Below are 25,368 nucleotides of genomic sequence, written 5' to 3'. Positions count from 1 at the left end.
GGAAAGGAACAATTATAACCTCTGACCAAGAACATCATCTGGGAACAGTGGGAAAGGGAATCAGAGATACTTAGATTTTTTTCAGAATTTCATAATATTGGTGTAGAGACGGAACAGAGAATTTTGGGATGGCGTCATTTCCCGTTGCCGCATGGGAATTGTAGTCCTTTACATCATCAAGTCAAGTCGTCCATGTAGTCAGGGGATATCTTAAAAGGTCCTGGAATAAATTCCTTACCAAAAGATTTCTTCACCAATGTGTTTGTAAAGGTGTCTAGTAACATATCTCACAAAGACTGGAATTCAGTTTCCCTAGGAGAATCCTTGACAGCTGATGAAAGTTGGGGTCCCATTAAATTAACTATACAGGATAAAACACACCAAAATAAATGTGCTTCAAGGGGTCAAACTAGGGGTTTTTCATGATTCTGAATCCATTGCAAGCATTTGTTTTGCACGAAAAACATTCCTTGGGGTGAAGGCGGCCCCCACAAAAATGTGAAAAGTGATCACTCATCACTAAACTATAGTTTGGTGGGGCCTTTCTTTAGCCCAATGAATGTTTTTTGTCCAAAATAAATGCTTGCAATGGATTCAGAAACATGAAAAACCCCTAGTTTGACCCCTCACATGCTACTTGAAGCATATTTATTTTGGTATGTTTTATCCTGTATAGTTAATTTAATGGGACCCCAACTTTCAGCAGCTGTCAAGGATTCTCCTAGGGAAACTGAATTTCTGTCTTTGTGAGATGTGTTACTAGACACCTTTACAAACACATTGGTGAAGAAATGTTTTGGTAAGGAATTTATTCCAGGATTTGACACTATTTCTGACTATCCCCTGACTAATGGCCTATGTGTTGACTACACTTGTACCTCCACTGAGCACCTGGTTGCTCGCTCTTCTCGGGGTTGCCGAATCATCTTTGTGTGATATAGGATCTTTTTTCTTTTTTTTTACAGGTTGGCTTTGTTACAGGTTGCCTTGCCAAGCAAACCTGCCTATGTACAGACCCTGCTACTAGTCTACACTTTTTCAACACTTTCCCTTCATGGGCTGGCCTCTTTAAGGCCCATGTGCATGCATGCAGCGGTGTCACATGTCACTTTCTAGGGGTTGTATGAGTTACAAAGTATGAGTGCTTTAATTCATTTTGGAATTATTTTCTAGCTGTCAGTTTTGGGTGAAATGCATGGAGCCAAATGGACCCATAAGGGTCTTATTTGTACCCTCTCAGGTGGCTTTTAATTTAATGGAGCTGTTTTGGGTGTATTTGCTTCTAATGCATGGAGTCAAACCCGTTATTTGTATGTTGTCTGTTGTATGCGCGAGCAAAGAAAATAGGCCACTCTGCATTTAGTCAACTTTGTTTAATTTACGAATCGCGACGTGACATTGCGGTGGGGAGGTGCTGACATTGCAGTGTGGAGGTTTTGCTCTGCTGTGCACATTGATTCTTACGATGGGAAATGACTGAAAGTAGGTGAGGCCAGCCATTGACCTCATTCTGACGATGGGATGAGGCTACAAGAATGAATACTTTTAGCTTACTTTGCTTATGGGTTCGCTCCAAGAGTTAGCTGGGGGGGCTGCGTTTGTGCCGTTGCATGCTACCATGTAGGCCAATGCGTATCCCGCATGTGGGGCAGATAAAGTCCACACATGAGGAGTGGGTGGTTGGACATGCAGCGTGCTGGTGTCACTGTAGGCCAGGGTTCCCCAATAGGCGGCCCGCGGGCCATTTGCGGCCCGCGGTGGGCTGGCCCCCTCCAACCCCAGTAATAATGGTATAAGAGCAGCAACAACACTAGTATACCGTCGTTGTCGGGTGGAAACCTTGTATCTCCAAATTTGTATGTTCTTTGGCAAAGTAAAGCCCTGCTTCATCACACAAGGCCGTCTCACAAAAGTAGTGAAAACATCAGATCTACAAGCACACAACGCCTCGCACCGCGAGGCGTTGTGTGCTTGTAGATCGGCTGTTTTCACTAGTTTAAATCATTTTTAAAATGATAAATTCAAAACGAACGGTTTTGGACATACAAAATTTTCACCCGACAACGACGAAAACTGTCGCTGGAGTAGCGGGAACGCCACCGTCGCCCCCTGCAATGTTGTGGCCCTCTGCTTGGTACCTTAGACATAATTTCGGCCCTTGGGGAAAACTAATTGGGGAACCCTGCTGTAGGCCTTGCTGTTTCCTCGTCTCTGTGGTCTGCTCTTGGAGGTGTGCCACCCATGCCCTCCTGGAGGTGTGCCACCCATGCCCTCGTGACTGTTGGCGCGCCAGGTGTGGCGATCAGCAGCCAGGTCTTCAGTGCAGAGAATACCAGTGGTGGAAAAAAGTACTCACATTTTTTTTTTACTTTCAATTGTATGAATTGTATAAAAATAGCAAATCTACAAGCTCACAATGTGTCGCATCGTGACGCCTTGTATATTATTGCAGCTGTTTATTACTCAGGAAAATACATTCAATCTCAGGTCCCATTATTGTGTTGGTATCTGATAGAATCTCTAGCCAATTGGTTTGGATTGCTGGACAGTCCCAGAATATGTGAAAGTGGTCAGCCATGTCATTTTCTTTATTACTCATTTCTAAGACAAAGAATTTACTACTGTCTTGTTCACTGCAAAACGTTTTTGCTCGACTCCTTCAATAAAAACATCTACAAAAACATTCCCTCTTATATTATTTTGTGTCTTACAAAAATACCCATCTTTACTTGAGACTCCACTTATAACAATAACTACATGTAGGCCATTTTGCCCTGTACATGGCAGGTCTCAATCCCTCTCCCACTCCCAGCCTAAGCAAAAAATCAAGCCTACCGGTAATCAAATAATACCGGTAACAAAACGGGTCTATGTTCTATGTTCTGATAGTGCTAGTTACTATAGAGTGTTTGGTCCATATAAGTGGGGACGGGCCTTATGCACACCAAAGCTCTCACACGATCGTGATTGGAGGAAGGCCCACACTCTGTCCTGATTGGAGGAAAGGCTGTCACCTACAGGGACAACTGAAAACTGCTTTTTTCTCCTCACAGGGGATGGGGCTAGGGTTGCCACCCGTTCCGTATAATACGGAATCGTTCCGTATTGGACAATTAAAAGATGCGTTCCGTATTGAACCAATACGGAACGCGGTTTGTTCCGTATTTAACCAAATGCCCCATAAAGGTCTGTCACACAAACCTCAACACAGAATTTAACAATAATGAATGAAATAAAACACAGGAAAAGACAGCAAAAGGAGGGAGAGGCACGAAGGACCGCTTGTGAGGCGGCTCGCAGTCGCTGTCTCCTCTCCTCTCCGCTGCCCGGCCCCTGTCTGCATATGCACTGCATGTCGCTGTCAATCACCGTTGCCTAGTTCCAGTCAGTGGCACACCGCACGCTTTAAAAATGTCGTCTGAAGACAATACTCCACCGCCTCAAAAAAAGGACAGACGCCTACAAAGGTACAGACGCGAGTGGGAAGAAACAAACCCGTGGCTTGACAGCGTCAGTGAAGGTTGCTTGCCAAGCAATAGCCTACAGTGTGTGGAGAAAAATAACAACATGCAGTTGCCAGGTCTGATAATATAAGCCATGTTGGGCTAGTTTGGATGAAATACCATGCAGTGTTGCCAAATCTGACTATTATAAGTATTTTGGGCTCTTATTTCTGTAAAGTTGCTCAGGTTTAGGCTAGTGAAGCCTATTCAGCCTAAAGTAAAAATGTTCAATGTTCATTGCTAATAAAGCACTTTAAACTAGGCTATGCTCAGGTTCAGGCTAGTGAAGCCTATTCAGCCTAAAGTAAAAAAAAAAAATCTTCGTTGCTAATAAAGCACTTTAAACTTTAAGTATATGACTTAATGGTTTCTTGACTACCTTCTCTTTACTGACCACCAAGTGACCCAATACAAGAGCCAGGTTCAAATCATTCATACATTGCTTTATTTCATACAAAATTAACTTATTCATATTATAGAAACAATTGGCCACTTCAAACTGCAAAACAATATAGGTTATACCATGTTGTGTGTTATAGTTATAACTATTCTATGCATTTCATGGGTTTGGGACTGCATTTTTTCGCCGGCCGGCGGCTGTGCCACGCGCACGGAACGCACGCACCGCGTGCCCGGAAGAGGTTCCTTATTTCAATTTCTGAAAGGTGGCAACCCTAGATGGGGCGTAAGTCCGAAAAGATATAGTGTAAAGTTAAACATACTCAACACTGATGATAGTGCTGTCAAAGTCCATCAATGAAACCTATGTAGTGGGAGTCCCTGCTTCATCTCTATATTTCTGAAGAACGTTTGAAGACCCTTGGAATAAAGAATCATGTGGCTTTTCCCTTTTTTTTCGCGGGTTTGCAGCACTACATCCAGGGTTCCCACGGTCATGAAATTCCTGGAAATATTTTGAAATTAGAAAAATATTTTTCCAGTACTAGAAAGGTTTTGGAATTGATCAAGGGTCCTGGAAGGTCCTGGAAATAATAGCCATTATTGTCTTTTGGTTTATTGTATTTGGTTATTATTTTGTTAATACCTCTGAAATGACAAATTAAACATATTGTCAAATATTAGAGGCAGAAATTGTGAAAATAGCGGATCTACATGCTCACAACACCTTGCAACGCAAGGCGTTGTGAGCATGTAGATCGGCTATTTTCACAATAAAACGGTGTTATACAAAATTCCTCAACTCTTAGTGCTCGTCAGGGTGGGGGTCCCCAGTTCAAATATGATTATTTCGGGGGTCACGGCCTGAAAAGGTTGAGAACCCCTGGCATACACTACCTGTCTTTGGGCATTGCGCATCGGAGTAAGCGACTCGTTATTGAGCTGAATTATTGTTATATGGTCCTGGAAATCGTGTTAAATATTCTGGAAAAGTTTTGGATTTTTTTTTTCCAGTTTTGTACATCACAAACGGTGCTGCAAGTTGTCAGCAAAAAAACTGCAGGATCTGTTGGTCTTGCAATATTTCTGTGGTTTTAGAGAACACAAAATTGACAGTAAAACCGCTGTTTGTCTAATGCCTCTCTACTCTCTATCTAGACACTTGTCATCATTCTCTCATCACTCAATGACACATAACCCCTTTCCCTATGCCAAGAGAACACACACTGTGTAAGCAGGAAGAAACAACAACAAGGGAATTACCTGACATCTTATACTCTTACAGAACCAAGTACTGGAAAGGTGTTGAAAGATGTAAACAATGCAGTATTCTCACCTGGTGTTTTGCTTTTTTCCTTTGATTAAACATATTCTCTCAAATTCAGCCCAGGGTCAAAATAATCTCAAGGGTTGTGTATACCGTAACCATACACAAGGAAGTATACAGTACCGTTCTGCCCCGGCACTTGACAGACACGACGATGGTGGATGTGTGGCATAGCTAGTCGTTATTAGGCCTAAAAGCAGCTTGCCTGTACATGACGAGATGAGATAGAGGGAGAGAAATGAAAGAATAAACATTTCCTCAGGCTACTGATCCGCCGAGTGAATTGGAAGAACGTCGCTTTGGAACTAGACGTCAGTGCTTGTTGCCCTCTGGCCTCGAGAAAGAGGCCGCACCTCCTGTCGGTCGGATGTACAGTGTGAGCTCTTCTGTTAAACGTTTCACATGTTATTAGTTTGCACATTTTATGTCCTGTAGTACAGGCCAAGGACCCCTTAGTTGAGAGAGAGATGAAGCAGGGACCCCCTCAACCTTTCCATAGATTCCATATAGTTTCATTGTTTGACAGCACAATCAGCAGTGTATTTTGGATTGATGTCAATTGCTGTTTCCATATGTTTTCATTGTTTGACAGCAAAATCATCAGTGTATTTTGGATCCATGTCAATTTGTGTTTTCAGATATTTAACCACTTGAGCAGCCAAAACTTAGTCTTACTCTGTACTTAGTCTGCGTCCATCAAGTGCATTTAAAGTCTGCTCTTTTTCCCCTCTACACCAAACCTCTTTGCCGAAAATAGTAACTCTGAGGACCCCCTAGGTGTCCCGGATACCCTGTTGAAGACCCCTGCTGTAGTACTAAGAAGTAAATGCCAAATCATTGTAATCAGAATTGGGACCCTATAAATCCAGCAAAGATGGCAGGGTAGGGCAGCTCTAAAGGTAAACGTCAAGCAGGAGGAAACCTTGATTGTCTGAACATACTGTACATGTCTACATGTGCTGTGCAGAGGTAATGGCCCTGGTGTTTGCATGTTCCACCAGTGTGTGCGGTGGACGAAGCGTGAAGCTCTGGTAAAGAAGTACAGTACCTGTCCTCCACCGCAGGAGTCTGGGCTGACGGGTGATCTTTGTCGCTGCACGTACTCCTGTAGGCTGGGGCGGCGCCTGTCTTTCATTGATTCATTGAGTACTTTATCAACAGTTTGCAAAAAGTACAGCGGTACGATTATACAATGACGCTGAAAGGATAACACAAAAAAAGCCCTGAAGGCTTGTTTCCTTTGTGGTCCTAATTATTCTGTTTATCAAGACATTTAAAGATATCATCAACATCACCAACACTAGGAGCAATACAAGTATATGTGCAGAAAACATGTTCAGAAAAGTTCTGGTTGCAAGCGTAGAACACTTGTCCAGGACCAGTCGCAAATTGCAGACGGGTGCTCTCTTATGATGGTTTTGAAGGAGGGTAGGGAGTAGGGCTGTCACAATTATGAAATTTTACATGACGATTAATTGTCACTCAAATAATTGCGATTAACAATTTGATTGTTTTTGTCGTTGACAATTACATTTCTGTTTGGCTTTTAGGCTTTGAAGTTGCACATGGTAGATATATTACACATATCTACCTACCTAAATATACAACCTACAACCTAAATATACAAAGAAATTACTGACATATTTGACAACTTTATTCTTAAAAAAGAACATTGATGGTGGAAATAGCCGATCTACAAGCTCACAACATGTCGCGATGCGACACGTTGTGAGCTTGTAGATCGGCTATTTCCACTATTTTTTCATTTTTCAACATGGAAACAATTATGAAAAATAATCGCGATAATTGCGATTAGACGATTGTGTAATAACTGACAGCCTTAGTAGGGATTGACACTTGACTTTTTGATGGCTGTTTGAAGGGCATTCCTTTTTGGTGGCATAACAGTAGAACACGGGGTTGTCATCGCAGGACAGAATACAGGTAGCCCGTAGTGTAAAATGCTTGGATTTATTTTCGCTTGAGACTGAGGGAGTCTTTCACGAGGTGCCTAATGTTTCTCCTGACTCTCAAGCACTCATAATTGCTCCAGAATCTTGTGGGTGGCTGATTGAGAATACAGGGCCTTTGTTCCTGGGGGTTATTAGGCATAATGTGGTGATTTTACTGCCTACTGTGAAACCACAGTCTCCATCTACCTTTTCCATTGGATCACTGGTGAAGTCATTCATTCAGTATTGAGTGGAAAACGGCATTCAGTTTGCATGGCTTCTATAAGTGGCACTAAACACACCCACGTTTTACCTCCCAATACCTATACTTTGTTTCATAATGGGATCCTATCACTCCTAACCACTGGTGCTACCAGTGGTTAAGATAATAACATTGCACAGCACACGATCAATAACATTGCACAGCACACGATAATCACTTGTGGATACAATATCAGATTTACATTTTTGCATAATTACAGTATAGGCCTATGCTGAATTGAACTTTCGTTTGCCGGTGTTGAATTGCAAATTTGAGGTATAACCTATACACCCATTTTGGGAAAAAGAAGAAGAAAATAAGCTAAAATAGACGATCGACAAGCTCACAATGTGTCGCCATCAGTGTTGGGCAATATTACCCAGGGCAGTAATATGTTACTTATTACATATAGAGAAACGAAGCCATGTCGTCATTTGTGCGTAATGTCGCCCTCTAGGGGGTTCATGCTGGTATTGTTTTGTATTCAAATCGCCATTGGGGAATTTGCGATCGCCGCATATAAGGACTGTTAAAAAAATAAACACACCATGTGCGCGTTTCTGTCAGCGGGGGGGTTCTGCATAGTTTATGATATTCATTCATATCTGATATAGCCTGTTGTAACTCGTTTCTAGCGTTTATTGTGTTACTCTTTGGGTAAATCTGTACATTTCCACCTTAGTCGATGCTTCATATCCATTTGGGTCAATCCGAGAGCATGGTGTGTTTATATTTTTAACACAGTTCTTATATGCGGTGATCGCAAATTCCCCAATGGCGATTTGAATATAAAACAATACCAGTATGAACCCCGTAGAGGGCGACATTTCACACGCCATTTCACGGAAGTGACATCACACTTCGCTACTGAATTAGTCTATATTATTTGCGATTTTATTTTTCTATTTGTAGGTCACAGTTTGGCCATAGTTATGTTATGATGTTTAGTTATGATGGTCAAAATAAGAGTTTTGAGAACCACAGTCGCTCTAAATTAAGAACGTCTGCTAAATGTCTAGATTGTAAACTACTGAACTCATAAAATGCCACAGTCTCGTAGTAAATCAGTATCATACATATCCTGAAGCTGGAGACGTAGGCCTAGTGATACTCAGTGATTGGGTCTAATGATCAAAACGAGAACATTATAATGGTGTAAAAAATCCAGTAAGAAACAAGATGACCCCCGGTGACTTTTATTATCACTGAATACACCTTCAACTATGAAAACCGACACATCTTGTCTGTATGTCCGTAGAATCTGCTATTTTTGAAGGTTTTTTGAAAAATATCGTAAGAACTACTAGTGTGGTATGCTATGTCCAAAATACAGCTCCCGTAGGATTTTTGTGCTAAAATTGATTTTTTTGCAGTTTTGGCTTCTATAGGGACCAAACTATCGGAAAATGATGGGGGTCAAATTTTCAGACCCCTCCCTCATTTCCTGGGGGCGGGTCACTTCAGTTATGGCCCTATTTGGCTATGTATTCCCAATTTCCATAGGAATATTTTGCAAAAATACTTTGTTTTGCAGTTTTGGCTTCTATAGGGACTAAACTATCGGAAAATGATGGGGGTCAAATTTTCAGACCCCTCCCTTGTTTCCTGGGGGCGGGTCACTTCAGTTTTGGCCCTATTCGGCTATGTATTCCCAATTTCCCATAGTATTTTTTGCTAATATTTATTTGTTTGCTGTTTTGGCTTCTATAGGGACCAAACTATCAGAAAATTACGGGGGTTAAATTTTCAGACCCCTCCCTCATTTCCTGGGGGCGGGTCACTTCAGTTTTAGCCCTATTCGGCTATGTATTCCCAATTTCCCATAGGATATTTTTGCAAAAAATGTTTTGTTTTCTGTTTTGGCTTCCATAGGGAACAAACTATCAGAAAATAACGGGGTTGACATTTTCAGACCCCTCCCTCATTTCCTGGGGGCGGGTCACTTCAGTTTTGTCCCTATTCGGCAATGCATTCCAATTTCCCATAGGATTTTCTTTTTTTTTTTGTTTTGCTAAAATTGTTTTGTTTGCCGTTTAGGCTTCTGGGAACCAAACTATCAGAACATGACAGGGTTCAAATTTTCATACCCCTCCCCCATTTCCTGAGGCGGCGAGGGGGAGGGGGGTTTCAGTTTTGGCCCTATTCGGCTCTATATTCCCATAGATTTAGTTTTTCTTCATTTCTGTTTTGGCTTCTTTAGGGACCAAACTGTCAGAACATGAGGGGGTTCAGATTTTGCATGCAATTGAAGATGCCAGGGCAGAGCCCCTGTAGGAAGATCTTCCATGTGTCCCATATATGATCTGACGGAGGACGATTATTCTGTCAAAGTTCTTATTGTTGATGCCATGGGTGTGCTTCAGAACATGAAAAAGACAAAAAGCTGTCAGATCTTCAGGATGCATTCAGCAAAACGAATCATAACGATGATGGCTGGCTATGTTGAGGGTCGAGTTGTCTTTGATAGGTAATATTAGTTGTATATGGATCAGTCATTAAAAAATATGAAGTCTTCATCCAGAGATGAAGCTCACTATGTCCATCAAGGAACTCCTGACTGTGTGATCAACCAAGGAGAAGTTGACATGTTAGGCCAGGGACTGCTTGAGTATTTCTCAAGGGACAGTTCTTTCATGCTCTTTGTCATATATGATACCTTCATAAGGGACATGATTTTGAAGAGGTTCGCAGAACTTCGCACATCGAAGAGGCTGCTGACACCGATGTCCAATTGCCCTGAGCTCTGAGCTTCCACCAATTGAAGGGAATTGATGGAATTCACAGAGTGGAGGGTATGTTCTAGTCAGGTGTCTTGCCCTCCCTGCTCCAAAGGCAATACTTGAGCTCATCACATTTGGCTGCAAAGCAGGTTGCAAGGGACAGTCAGTCTCTGCAAGTGCTATGGCACTGGACTGGAGACTTTGCCAACAGTATAAAGGCCCATTCCCACTGGGTCAGATTAACAGATAAAGAAATATCTTTCTCCATTCAAGTGGATGGTAAGACACAGCTAAAAGAGACAGATATTTTCTTTTATCTGTATCTTACCATCCACTTGAATGGAGAAAGATATGTTTGTATCTGTTTATCTGGCCCAGTGGGAATGAGCCTTAAGGGAGGACATAGATAACAGTGACGATGAATAGATCCTGTATTTGACAAGAATAATAACAGGTCAGAAGTATAAATGCTACCCCATCCTCCTCACCTGAACTGTTCCTACCTAAACTATTGAATAGCCTCAGAATATACTGTGAAGTTGTTTATAAAGTACTGTAAAGTACTCCCCCCCAGGATATGAGGGAGGGGTCTGAAAATTGGAAACCTGTCATTTTGTGATAGTTTGGTCCCTATAGAAGCCGAAACAGCAAAGAAATCAATTTTGAGCAAAATACTCCTATGGGAATACATAGGTGAATAGGTTTTCTGATAGTTTGGTCCCTATAGAAGCCAAAACAGCAAGCAATCAATTTTGGCCAGAAAAAATCTTTGGGAAATTGGGAAAACAAGCCCGAATAGGGCCAAAACTGAAGTGACCCGCCCCCAGGAAATGAGGAGGGGGTCTGAAAATTTGACCCCCATCATTTTCTGATAGTTTGGTCCCTATAGAAGCCAAAACAGCAAAAAAAAAAATATTTGGGAAATTGGGAAAACAAGCCCGAATAGGGCCAAAACTGAAGTGACCCGCCCCCAGGAAATGGGGGAGGGGTCTGAAAATTTGACCCCCGTCATTTTCTGATAGTTTGGTCCCTATAGAAGCCAAAACAGCAAAAAAATCAATTTGGGCACAACAATCCTATGGGAGATTGGGAAAACAAGGCAGAATAGGGACAAAACTGAAGTGACCCGCCCCCAGGAAATGAGGGAGGGGTCTGAAAATTTGACCCCTGTCATTTTCTGATAGTCTGGTCCCTATAGAAGCCAAAACAGCAAAAAAATCAATTTGGGCAAAAAAATCCTATGGGAAATTGGGAAAACAAGGCCGAATAGGGCCAAAACTGAAGTGACCCGCCCACAGGAAATGAGGGAGGGGTCTGAAAATTTGACCCCCGTCATTTTCTGATAGTTTGGTCCCTATAGAAGCCAAAACAGCAAAAAAATCAATTTTAGCAAAAAATTCCTACGGGAATACATAGCATACCGCACTATACTGGTTTAGGAGGCATTTGTAGAATCTGCCTCAGGTCTTAAGAAGTCAATTTGGAGCGATCCGCATACTATACATCTGGAGGCAGTTTAGGATGTGCGTTCGTTCAATCAACAGGGTTCCAAGGCATGAAATGGAACTACGTTTTGAGAGGGATTATTTCCCTGATTGAGGGTAGAGGGGTGAGACGTGCATGTTGGGATGTGTGCGGCCGTGAAGTGAACACAACACAACGTGGCCAGCAGTGACAGCTGTGCAGAGAGTGTACGCAACGTAAAATGATACGCTGAAATGACAAACTGTGAAATGGACGATGCCGTGTCATTTTGTTACGGTGCCGTCAAGCTCCGGTGCTGTAGAATAAACCTTCCTGATTCTTAAGATTAGTTTTTAAACAATGTTTTATTGTTTTTAAAGGACCATTTAACCTCTGGGACAACCAGATCTTATTTTATTGTTGTTTAATTTTATTGTTAACACGATCAACACATGATGTGCTGAAATACTAAAATATCTAAAAACACAGATTGAACTAAAACAATTACTCAGGATTGTGTTGATCGTGTCACAAACAACAATAAAATAAGATCTGGTTGTACCAGAGGTGAAATGGTCCTTTTACACAAGACATGACAAGACAAACTTTAGACCTATTTTACACAGAAGCAGAAACAAAACAAAAAAGACCAGACACATGATATAAATAAATACAATAAAAAGAAAATAAATCAGATCAACAAAGAGGGCAAATGCAAACGGCGTCCATCAAGTGCATTTAAAGTCACAAACCTTCTTGATTCTTAGGGTCGTAAAACTCCCACTTGTTGATCGTCTGAGAGCGACAGTATTTTGGGACCAGTGTTGTTTTTGACAGCAAATTTTGATTTAGTTTTAGTCATAGTCTTTTGAATAAAATGTAATTTAGTTTTAGTCATAATTTAGTCACCTGAAAAGTTTTAGTTTTAGTCTAATTTTAGTCAACTAAATATCATAAGATTTTAGTCGACTAAATCTACAGTTGATTTAGTCAACTGAAATGTATTTTGGCAGGCCTTGATGGCATTGTAATGACTGATGTTACACTTGGTTGTGTGCTGAAAATAGCAGATCTACAAGCTCACAGCGCGTCGCGCTAGATCGGCTATTTTCAGCACACAACACCTGAGAGCAACCAAACATAAAATGACTCTCTTCTTCACTAGTCCCTCCCTAACGTTTTAGTCTAGTTTTTATTTTGTTGACGAAATTGTCAATATATTTAGTCTTAGTTTTAGTCATCACAGCTCAGTTTTTATTTAGTTTTTATTTAGTTTTCTTCAGTGAAAAAACACAGTCGACAAACATTTTTCTTCATAGTTTTAGTCGACGAAATCGACACTGTTTGGGACACAGCAAACGGGGAGTATTATCTCTTAATTGTTCTGGTTTCATCCATCACGCTGACCCCAGTGTTTGTACTTTACAAAATGAACTAAACTAATAAACAGTGAATGTCCTGCCAGATGGGCTGGAGAGAGTTTGTTTGTCTGACTCAGTTTGGACACTTATTGTTTGGCCCATGCACATTTGGCTTGTGTTGGTGGTATTGAGGACTATTGCTGTGTTGGCATGGCGGTGATGTACTTGTGTTGCACTGACCAGCATTGACTGTTATGAACACTTTTGTTTGGCGCTGCATTGTTTAGTTGTGCTTTAAAGCCATACTGTGTAAGATGCCCAACTAGTGGTCATTAGCCCTATAGCAAACCGCGGTCGCGTCCGCGTCTTTCGGACGTTTTTCGTACCTTCAGACCCCCGCGTCTGCCTCCACCTCGCTGAGATCTATCTTTTAAGGGGTCCCTTGTTCCTGTGCGTTCAGTAATTCCAGAGATACGGACTCCTTCACCCTGCCTGGTAGGCGAAATTACCTAGAGAAGGGATGGTACAAACGGGCGACAACAAATATGGCTGCCATAGCGACCCCACTTCAAGATGCGCTGTGATTGGCCGGCAGTTGTATAACCCTCGCTGTGATTGGCCGGTAGTGTGATGACGCAATTTTGGCGCGAGATCCGGTCCACGGCAAGGATCTCAGTTTACATACAGAGAAGGCTTTACAGGCTGAAATTCACGGCGCGGATCTTCTAAAACTTTTGTGATTTAATAGTTAGGAGAATTTTAAGATTTGTTTTATAAAAAAAGTTACATAGTACAACTTTAAGTATTGCTATTTGTGTGTGATGTGACACTTATGAGTGTTGATGTGAATGTTTTTTTTTTTTTGGACACTATGTATATATTCTTCTTTTGTTGTGATAGCTTTTTTGACACTTTTTTGTATATTTTCTTGCTTTTTTTGGACTGTACACAACAGTACTTTTTTCTTTTTTCTTACTTCTCTGTAGCTTGTAACCTTAAATCTGCTGTGCTGCCTCTGGGCAACTGATTTTCCCCCATGGGAAAATAAAGGTATCAATCAATCTATCTATCTATCTATCTATCTAGTTGTATGTAGCTCAATAAGAAACAAAAGGATTCAGGATATTGCTTAGCCACAATGACACTGGTGTCCCCTGATTTGGGGGAAATCGCAAAGATTATTATTATCAGGGTGTAAAGTAACTAAGTACATTTACTACAATTACCAATACTTTTACTTCAACTCCACTACAGTACAAATCAGATCCAAATGTTGTACTTTTACTCCACAACATTCAGTTGAAAACTTTAGTTGGTTAATTTGCAGATAAAATTATAATATCATAAAACATAACGTTAACCACCTTTAACTGCCATTTTGAATGCCATCACTTTCGTACTTTTACTCAAGTACATTTTGATTTCCGGGCCTTTACTTGTAAGGGTGCCCTCACACCAAAATACCTATGAGTGTGGAATCCGCGTTCCGCCAATGCATTTCAATGAGAGTGAAGCGGTTTCATGCCAGCAGAGCAAAAAACGCTCCCTTATCATTGAAATACATTGGCGGAACACGGATTCCACTCTCATAGGTATTTTGGTGTGAGGGCACCCTAACAGAGTATTTACACGTTGCAGTATTTATACTCTTAAAGGGGTACTGTCACCTAAAGGGGTTGAGGGGCAGATTACACTGTGACATGAGCTTCTCTGAAAACGGGTCTGAAACAGTCATGTCACAGTGTAATCTGCCCCTCGCCCCCCAACAACAGCTGACCAGTACAGTAAGTAGTCATACAGTCAGGCTATACAGACAATTCATTTGATTGGCTTATAATTGCGCATCCCCACAATGACATCATAAAAATTTTAACTTGTTTTTTTAAGATTGATTCTTAAAGTGACAGTAACCCTTTAGGTGACAGTAAGTAAAAAACGGGAGTGTGTGTGTGTGTGTGTGTGTGTGTGTGTGTGTGTGTGTGTGTGTGTGTGTGTGTGTGTGTGTGTGTGTGTGTGTGTGTGTGTGTGTGTGTGTGTGTGTGTGTGTGTGTGTGTGTGTGTGTGTGTGTACTTTATTACTGTACGTGTGAGGGCCAAATGTGTGAGAAATTGACTTTGTGTGAGGACGATTTTTGTGGCTCTCACGAGAGAAATGGTTGTTTAATGGCAAAAGAATATTAATTAAAAATAATGATTTAAGGTTTTCGTTTACTTTAGGAAAAGATTCAGGTGGGAGTTGGGTTTAGGGGTTTGGGTTGGAGATATGCCTGATTTATGCATAGTTGTGCACCAAAATTAGCCGATGTACAAGATCACTACAATACGGGACTTCTAACTTGTAACAGAATATATATCTACATTCCACTATCGATACTTTTACTCCAGTAAAACAAAGATATGAACACTTCTTCCACCACGGCGGTACAGGGCCATCCTCCTTCTCCTCTCACAGACAGTGCTTTGAAGTGTGATGAAAGCCAGGGCTGCCTAGTCGGACGGGGATGACATGGGCGAGCAGCGCTGGGCTGGCACCGTCCTGCTCGTTATGCCGCGCTCATCTGAACCACAATGTCACCGCGCCGCTCTCCGACACGCTCTGCTTCCCCCTCTGTCCCGCTCTCTGTGGGCCTTTAATCTCGGATGATCAGCGTCGCTCTTCGAACGGAAAACAGTTCGCCGTGTGACGTGCATGCCGGCTTAGATCAGTGGGTTCTCAAAACCTTTTGGGTCTTGTGATATTTAGTCGACTAAAACTAGACTAAGACTAAAACATTTCAGACGATTTAAATATGATGCTAAATGGGATTTTATTCAAAATTCTGGGGCGCCCGCTGGCCTAGTGGTCAAGACGCATACCACATACTAGGCTATGATGCCTGCTGGCGTCGCCGGTTCGATTCCCGATCCGGACGACCTTTGCCACATGTCATTCCCCATCTCTCTCCCCATTTCCTGTCAGTCTACTGTCCTATCAAATAAAGGCATTAAAGGCCCAAAAACAAATCTTAAAAAAAAAGACTCTTTAAATTCTGTTTAACACACGGGTGACTAACCGGTCTCTTAGGCCGATTTTGAGATTGCGAAGTGCAATAACTCTCCCCGTGAAGGTCTCAGAAATTTCCCCTTCCATGACTTTTCCTAAATACTCAAGATATATGTTCTAGTTTTTTTTCCCCTTCTGAAACCTTTCCTAATTATGAAATAAAATACAATTATACCACTCTGACGTTAATTATCGGCAGAAAAGACCGTTCTTCCCCCATTCTCCCGCAGTGTGACATGCTTGTCTCTGTGTTTGATCTCCCAGACTGCCGGACCAAAGGCCAGTTCAACGCCCTGTCCTATCACTTCAGAGGACGCAGGTCAGCTGACCAGAGCTACACGGAGGACAAGCCCGACGCCAGCGCTCAGGAGACCAGGTGACATCTCGCCGTTCTCAAAGTGTGTGTGTGTGTGTGTGTGTGTGTGTGTGTGTGTGTGTGTCTGGAATGTTGACGAGAGAGGCCTGTACATCAGCCATGTGCTTAAAGGACAACTCCGCATTAAATAACATCTAGGTTAATTTTCCTACTTTATATTGATCCTAAATGACTCCGTGGGGTCTGTTAGGCAGAAATACCCCTGTCGTCTAGTTTCCCCAGCAGAACCCAGCAGCACTCATAGCATAGAGTAGAGCCCATAAGCCTATCACTTTTACGCTATTTGTTGTGGTCAAAAGTGTTTTAATTTTTATTTGTATCAATCCTTTATTTGAGACCAAAGGTCGCACACTAACAGAATCCCTTTTATGCCCATATATGGAGTTCATCAATATTAATGATACCCTGTTAGAGAGATCCCTGTGATGCCAGGGGAACAAATCCATTTTATGCCCATATATGAAGATATGGAGATCCCTGTGATCTGTGATGCCAGGGGAACAAATCCCTATTATGCCCAGCCCATATATGGAGATCCCTGATGTCCACAATCCCTGATGTCCACATCCCTACATCTGTGATGCCAAGGGAACAAAACCCTTTTATGCCCATATATGGAGATCCCTGATGTCCACATCCCTACATCTGTGATGCCAAGGGAACAAATCCCTTTTATGCCCATATATGGAGATCCCTGATGTCCACATACCTGTGGCGCTACTTCGCTCTTTAGGGCGAGGTCACTTGTCGCTCTGAGGCATTTACTAGTAATTGTCATTACACGGATGGATGGATGGATGGATGGATGGATGGAATAAAGTCGGACAAGTACTATTGTCTGGTTGCACTGCAGGGGCAACTACACTAATTATGGCAACTTCACATTAATGAGGACAGGCCAGGCAAAGAGGGAGAGACTGCGATGAGGAGGGGAAGAGGTTTTCATGAAATATTTCCATCACACTGGGTTTGAACTCCTACCTTGGATGCCACAGGCAGATGGTGAACAGGTTGCGCCAACAGGGCCGTGTTGACGTCGCGGCTGGTTTGCAAAGTGGAGGAGAAGGCATGAAGAACATGCAGGAGCAGCAGATCTGAGACAGAGAAATTCAGTACCTTGGCAGACATCTGGACAGTGGAAATGTTTGTGTGCGGTGTTATGAAGATTGATCACTCGGCATGCAAGAAACAGATGTCTAAAGATGCAGATGCAAATTTTCTTTTCTTCTTTTTTTTTTACATGGCGCACATGAGGGCAGAATCCAATGTGATCAACAAATCAGCTTTTGTGATAAATTCATTCAATTTGGCACACTAAGAAGATATCGCATATATCGTGAAAATAACAAATGATATACAAGCTCGCAACGTGTTTTGAGGTTGTAGATCTGATATTTTCACTAGCTTGGGTCCCAGGCAAACTTATAATTCTCTTTTGGGTCTCGAGCTAAAAAGTGTGGGAACCACTGCTATATTGTCTCTGTCGGTTGAAAACCTCCACAACTGTTACTTGTCAGGATTCACATTCTAAAATGGCAAGATTCTAATTATTCTAAAATAGTAGATCGATAAGCTCAAAACACGTCGGTTCGCGCTGCGTTTCGAGCTTTATATCTTCTAGAAAAAAAGAACATTTTGAAAATAAGAGGTTCACCTCATGTGTCAGTGTCCTTGAGTAAGACGCTTAACCCGAGTGGTGTTCATTCATTCGTGCGGTCGGGTTGATCTTGCTTTTGTTGTGTTTTGCAGGCCAGTGGAGGAAGAGGGCAAAGGAAGCCATGTGAAGAATGTCTCTGTGGCCTCCAAGCCAAGCACTGAACCATCAGCCAGCGACTTCCACGACTTTGTCTCCGACATGCAGAAAACTATCACAGGTTTACGAAAGCAGGTCTGTGCCCTTTACACATGAGTTGTCTGTGCATATAGCGTGCATATTGTCACTTCCATATAGTAACGCCCTACTTGACCATACTTTTAGCGTCACGCTAACCCACAAGCGTTTTTAGCTTATAGATATGCTACTTTTGATATTTCTTTTATTTGAATCCTGAAAAGTTTTTGAGTTATGAGGTTTTTCCACACAGAGATGATATAACGTGAAAGAAGTCAGAAGGTGCTCCCGAGTCTTTAACTCTTATCACTTGTCTTGTCGTGCTCAGGAGCCCTTCCCAACCCAAAATGTACTGGTATAAAATGTCAACATTTAATGTCACTTATCTTACCGGTACCAGTGGTCTTCACTTCACTGTAGTGCTTTAAACTGCAGAATCTCTCTGTGTGCCTAGATCAGTAATAGTCAACCTTTTTTTGATCTCAAAGACTACCATCAGTCATTTAGCTGGGGCCCCCCTGGAAGTCTCTCATTGACCCCTGGGAGTGGGGTCAATGACACTCTTGCAGGGGAGACCATTTTGTAGGATGTGTGTACCGTTTCGCCTCTAGTGCAGGGGTCTTCAACAGGAGGTCCGGGACCCCTAGGGGGTATTTTTGGCAAAGAGCTTTTGTGTAGAGGGGAAAAAGAGCAGACTAAGTACAGAGTGAAAGGTCGGGTAAGTATTGACGGCTCAAGTGGTTAAATATCTGAAAACACAAATTGACATGAATCCAAAATACACTGATGATTGTGCTGTCAAACGATGAAACTATATGGAATCTGGGGGTACCTGCTTCATCTCTCTCTCAGCTAAGGGGTCCTTGGCTGAAAACGTTGAAGACCCCCTGCTCTAGTGGCTCCAGTTGGGATGACGTATCTTCCTAAATGAACCATCTTTGGCCCTAGATAATGCCACACACAGACATCCACTCTCTGTATATACATCTGTTGCATGCATGCATGCATGCAATAGACAAGTCTGTGCAGAGTAACTCTGCTGCGGGCTAATGCACTGACATGGTCTAACCCCTATACACACATGCGTGTTTTTCATTAAGTCTGCAGTGGCGCAGTTCATTCCCGTGGACTGGGGCCCTGCAATGCATCCTGGGCTTGTTCTCTTGGGCACTCCATGGATTTAAAGCATGCGTTTTCAACTGGGGGTCTTTTTTTTTTTACATTAACCACTGAAAATAACTTATGTAAAAAATACCAGATCTAGAACTCACAGTGAGCTTGTAGATCGGATATTTTCGGGCCAAGAGGATTGGTGTAGAGTGAAAAAAGAGCAGACCAAGGTGCTTGATGCTAGTTATCAAATTCTCGACAACCGAAGACTAAAATGGGGCTTAAATGTTTTAACTGTCCGCCATTTTGCTGGGGACCCCCCCTGGAAACCCCCTGAAGGACCCCCGGGGTCACCGGACCCAATTTTAGAAGCAGTGAGTTAGGGGTTTGGGAGATCTCCCTATAGTGGCGAAAAAAAGAAGAACTTCTGGGGACTCAGATTAGGGAGATGTTAGTCCTGCGTGGCCAGACTGTCTCCGCGATTTGGAAACGCTCCCATCAGAAATGACATTTTAAAATATATTTTCATGAACGGAAATGCCAGTTTTCCATTACTCGCCGTTCAGGAGCTGTAGTTCCATACTCTATAGCATTCGGAGATTGTGGAATAGTTGCCTGGCTACGTGAGACTAGGGAGATGTTGACGTGTGTGTGAGAGCGAGGGGGTGTACAACTGTCTATACATACCGCAGTAGTAGTAGTAGTATTTCCCTATTGAGTATGGGGGGAGAGTGTGAGAGTTCAACGATCCATAAAGAACTGTGATTGGTTAGTGATGTCATCTTTGAACGAGCAACCCAAAGATAACACCTCTTTGTTTAACATTTGTCTTTTAGTCCTCTTTTTTTTGCTGTTTCTGGGATTATACTAACACGCACAGCTTGCTTGTGCCAAGTATTGTAGGAAGCTTTCTCAGTCATTGCGAGAGAGAGAGAGAGAGAGTATATTGTAGTGGATGTAGACTTCGTTGAATAATTGTTTCCAGGCATCTGGGTGATCTGTCCTCTCTCTCTCTCTCTCTCTGCAGATTAAAAGACTTGAAGCCCATCTGAGCAAAACGGACTGCACTGATTCCAAGGGCCGCGAGCGATCGAACAACGAGAGGTGGAAGAAGGACCCCTGCACCACATGCGAATGCAAGGTATGTTACATATCTAAGCAAACCTTTTATCCCCATATTTAAGCTTTTGTGGGGTTTTTTTTGGTAATTTTTCACATTCACCCGCCAAAGATGTAGATCTGCATCATGTCCTGTTCAGTCTGTGCACAAACACGCCACATTTGCTTGATTGATGTTGACCTGGTCACTGCATGCACACACATGTGGTGGTACACACTCCATCTTACCTCACAGAGTGAAGTTCTAATAAACCTGAGGCATTATTTAAAATGTTCCTTGCACACCTTTTACTTAAACGGCTTGAACTATTCCTGTGCCAGCGGTTTAGCCACTTCAAATGCTCCGTCCTGTCTTTTGCTTGGCACAAGTGCCAGTGTTTTCACTTCCCTCGCCAAGTTGTTTGGCAGTGCCCGCTGCACCTCCGGGCCTCACCCCTTTATCTCTCTGCCACCAGTCAGTCTCCCAGCAGAGGTAAAAGTGCCCACACACCAAACCTGGAGTCCTTTTTGAAGTGTCAGTCTCTGCCTCTTTTTGCCTTGAGCTCCATTTGCTTCCACTTTCGCTCCGCAAGCAAAGACTTGGCACGTGCGTGGCTGCTGTGCCAAGCACAGTGGCAAAGAAAACAAACGAATCGCGTCGCTGTCGGGCAGAAACCTCTTATCTCCATATTCTAACTTTTTGCGTTTTCTTTTTTCTTAATTTTACGCCCTACAGTACTTGATCATACCACAACGTCACACACTCGGTAAATGGTGCATTAATATGGCGCTGTTTTGGACATACAAGGTTTCCCCCCAACAGAGACTATATGCTAGCTAATTGTTTCTCAAATGTGGGTACGCAGGTACTACATGGGGTAAGTACGCATTTTGACTAGTACAACTGAATAGAAAACGGGCTACTTTACTGTATTTTCAACATATTGACATAAAAACTGGACTTTTGATGTCAATATTTTCCAATCAAAATGTCGATTAAAGGGGGTACTTGGATTCAGCTATCAGGAAAAGGGGTACTAAAGACCAAAAAGTTTGAGAACCACTGTGCCAGCTGACTGATTCTAAATGTACCCTCCCTCCCTCCCTCCCGCCCGCCTCTGTGCCCTCCAGGATGCCCAGGTGACATGCTTTGTGGAGTCCTGTCCGCCAGAGGAGTGCCAGAAGCCCACCAAGCTAAAAGGCGCGTGCTGCCCGGTGTGCCTGGACCACGCGGGCGCCACAGACAGCAGGCATCAAGCGGACAATCTAAAATAAAAAACCCTCAGGACCCCCCCGCTGCCAACATGCCCAACGTGTCTGAAAAACACACCACAGCTCAAAAAAGCAGAGATCCCGTAATATAAGAGGATAAGACTCTTCGAGGTGTGCCACTAAGCCCACTGCAAGCAAGCGGCACCCAATTGCCTCATGTTTTTGTATTTTTTTGTTACCTTGCTTTCTGGGTGGGGTGGGAGATGGGGTGGCGCGGGAGGGGGTTGTTTTGTTTTGTTTTTTTCATGTTGAGCCCCCTCCCTTCCTCCTCCCCCCTCCTCCCTCCATCCCAAGGCACACAGCCGGAGGTCCTGGCCTGAAACAGATTTTCGGGCAAAGGAGCCAAGCAATTATTACTACACGGATTAATTTCTGGACGGACGGACGGACGGATGGGTGGATGAACTGATGGATTGTCAAACCCTAAGGTGGATAGCGCCCTTTTCCCCTGCTTGCACAATCCCGAGCAGGGCCTCGTAAAAAGCGCGACCAGCGCCGTCGCCGTCGCCTCCCCGCCCCCACCCACCCCCACCACGCAGGAAAGGGAAGAAAATTTTGAAAGGCTGCAGCCATTTTTCATTGTCTCACAAAACTTTCTCAGGTTCGAGATACCGGAAAAAAAAACAAGAAAAAAAAAGAATTGGTGCTATTTCTTCTCACTCCCCTTTTAATGATTTAGTCACTAAATACAAGCCTTCAAAGTATTCTTTTTGTTTGTTTGTTTAACAATACGCAAAGCATCCTATATACACTCTTCATTCATCTTCTTATATGACGTTTCATGGTAAACCACAATCGAGAGAATCTTTTTTTTTAATTCATTCTAAAAGACATTTTATAAATAGTTACTTTGGCTTTTAATCTAAGGTGCTCTATATCATATTATAAATGCGTTATTTCTTTTCTCCCTCTTTTTTTGTATTGACTGCTTACATATGAAGATAATGTGAAGCCCTATGAAAACTTTTGTAATGCAAAAAAAAAAAAAGAAAGAAAAAACAATGTCTACTGAATATCACCTCTTATCTCGATGGACGACTTGTTTGTTAACTTGCATCTGGGATTAATGTATGTATGTATGTATGTACTGGCCTGTCCCTGAATCTGTGTGAGCAAGAGTAGTGGACATCCAGGCCAGCGCTCACAGTGTTTGCGCTCTTCTCATCCTCATTTCGCTTTCAAAAAGCATCCTCAACCCCCCCTTTGTTTTGCTTTTTACCACTGTATCGATCGAGTTCCTCTCTGTGTTTTGTCAGACTCGTCTAAAGCCAAATGTATAACTTGATAACTTCAAAAGAATTGCATAATAGCGCATGTTTATCCATGAAATGACATCAGTGTTTTTAGCCTTGGATACTGCTACGCGGTGGTGGAAGGAGAACTCAAATGTCGTCACCTTCTTAGGATAATGGCCTACGTAATTCCTTCAGAAAACAGAAAAGATTGATCCAAAACAAGCAATATGATATTTCTTCAGGGCGACAAGCGAGATGGAGATATGCTGTGAGACCCCAAACATGCTTACTCAGTTAATCGTTATGTGAAAGTTCTATGACGTCTATCACATCTGACACCATGGATACGATCCCTGTCTGTACCAGCCACACAGATATGGGCTGTCTTCCTCCATATATGGGCATTCCCAAATAAAGTCCTGTTAGATATGGGCTTAATATATATATTTTTGTAATAATTTTCATCCCACAATTTTGTAACCCATTTTTTCACCCAGTGCCAATTACCTAACCTGTAATCCTGGTTTCTGCTCCCCCTCTGCCGCGGCTGGGGAGACAACAGACTGACCTCATGCTTCCTTCAGTGCATGAGTAGTCCAAGTTGTTTCTTTTCACCTGACAGGGGGGATTTCCCCGGTTTGGACATAGCAGGTGGAAGGAATACGTTATTCCAACCAGTTCCTTTCCCCTCCATCAGGCGCCTCGGCTGGCCAGGGGGAGGCATTATTGAGACCAGGATTACTGCATGTTTTTGTGAGGGTATCTACCCTAGGAGACACAGGGAGAACATGCAAACTCCACACAGAAAGGCCTTTTCCACCTAGGGTGTGGGCGCTGATGACGCGGAGGAGAGAACACGCCCACAGCGTCCCCCGGCGGGAATCGAACTTCTAGCTGTGTGAGGTGACAGCGCTACAAACTGCGCCACCGTGCCTCCTGATATGACATCACAACATACAATCCCTTTTAGAGATCCCTGTCTGAACCAGCCACACCACTGTGATGTCACCTGTTTATGCCCATATATGGAGATCCCTGCTCTATCTGACATAACTGTGATGTCACCTGTGATGTCACAGTGATGTGTCAGGGGAACCACAGTGTCAGGCGTTATCCCTGCTCTTGAGTATCTGACATCACTGTGATGTCACCATGATGTGTCAGGGGAACCACAGTGTCAGCCGTTACCCTTATAGGGACAAGCTGTGCCGGTTCTGACAGTAAACATGGCATCCCATTTTTACAGTCTTTGGTATGACCCGGCCGGGGAATTGAACCCCCGACCTCCCAGTCTCAGGTCGGACACTCTAACCACAAGGTCACTGAGCTCTTGTCACAATTTTCACACTGAAACTCTTGCCACATGTTTTACATGGAAAGGTTTTTCTCCAGTGTGGCCACGCTAGTTTGTTCAGAGCACCTTTATCACTGAAACTTTTGTCACACTGTTTACAGTGGAATGTTTTTTTTTTCCAGTGTGGATACGCTGAATGAAAACCAAATGAAAAACGGACTTACTCCTGACTTTTTTTGGCATTGGTAAATTTAAGGTGCATTTAAGCCGGAGACCATTTCTACTACCGCGACGTGAGGCGGGACTACGGCTGCTATGACGTAATCGCCGTTGCGGTCCAAACCGTGAAGAAACCCCTTTTACTGAACCCTTTGTTTCCCATGGCGACGCGTCTACGCAGCAGGCGTTGTAGACTCTACATGGAATGCTAGCTCCTGCCGTAGTAGAGACGGCTGCGACGGCGCCAGGTTGATATATCGAGCACTGATCATTTCCGGTTGCCGTTGTCATCTGCCGTTGCTGTACAAAGCTTAAATAGCCTATTTTTTGGGCGGGGAACAGCATGATCCTTTTTAATTAGGATATAGGCGATTTTGTCACTCATGAAGAGCTGATTTTAGGCAAAGAATTGAAATTTCTTCAAAAAATTACATAGGCCATTATTTTAAGAAGGTGACGATGTTTTACTTAAGTGAAAGTAGCAAGACTACAATATAAAAGAATCTCTGTTACAAGTAAAAGGACTGTATTCGAAGAGTAAAAGTGCAAACGTATTGTTCAAAGATGTTTCAAAACCTTTTCGAGCATAGCCGATCTACAAGCTCACAGCGCCATGGCATGTGCGCTTGTAGATCGGCAATTTTTTATGGACAAACTATAAAATAGGGCTTGATTCGTTGATGTATGTTTTATTGTAATAATGATCTAAATCTATAAAGTTTTCAAATCATTGTCATGGAGTAAAAACATAACATTTTACCTCTTGAGATGTAGCGTAGAATTATAAAGTATTGAGACACGCAAATACTCAAGTAAAGTAAGTGCCTCAAATCTAGGGCTGTCACGATTATGACATTATACATGACGATTAATTGTCACACAAATAATTGCGATTAACAATT

The 25,368-nt window shown here is 42.7% G+C and overlaps 1 protein-coding gene across 1 annotated transcript in view; it reads left to right on the top strand.

The window, feature by feature from the left end:
- pxdn (peroxidasin) overlaps positions 1–21,866 on the top strand; it is a 131,331-nt gene extending 109,465 nt beyond the window's left edge. Inside the window, exons 22-25 of the mRNA XM_080750606.1 lie at positions 16,296–16,407; positions 18,157–18,295; positions 20,376–20,489; positions 21,578–21,866. Coding sequence (XP_080606732.1) covers positions 16,296–16,407; positions 18,157–18,295; positions 20,376–20,489; positions 21,578–21,721 — 509 coding nt within the window. The 3' untranslated portion in view covers positions 21,722–21,866. The remainder of the gene's footprint in view (positions 1–16,295; positions 16,408–18,156; positions 18,296–20,375; positions 20,490–21,577) is intronic.
- The last annotated feature ends 3,502 nt before the right edge of the window (positions 21,867–25,368 follow it).

This window comes from Nannobrachium achirus (genome assembly GCF_963921795.1).
Source record: "Nannobrachium achirus genome assembly, chromosome: 20".
Taxonomy (NCBI): Eukaryota; Metazoa; Chordata; class Actinopteri; order Myctophiformes; family Myctophidae; genus Nannobrachium; species Nannobrachium achirus.
This window is presented reverse-complemented; position numbering and strand designations above follow the sequence as displayed.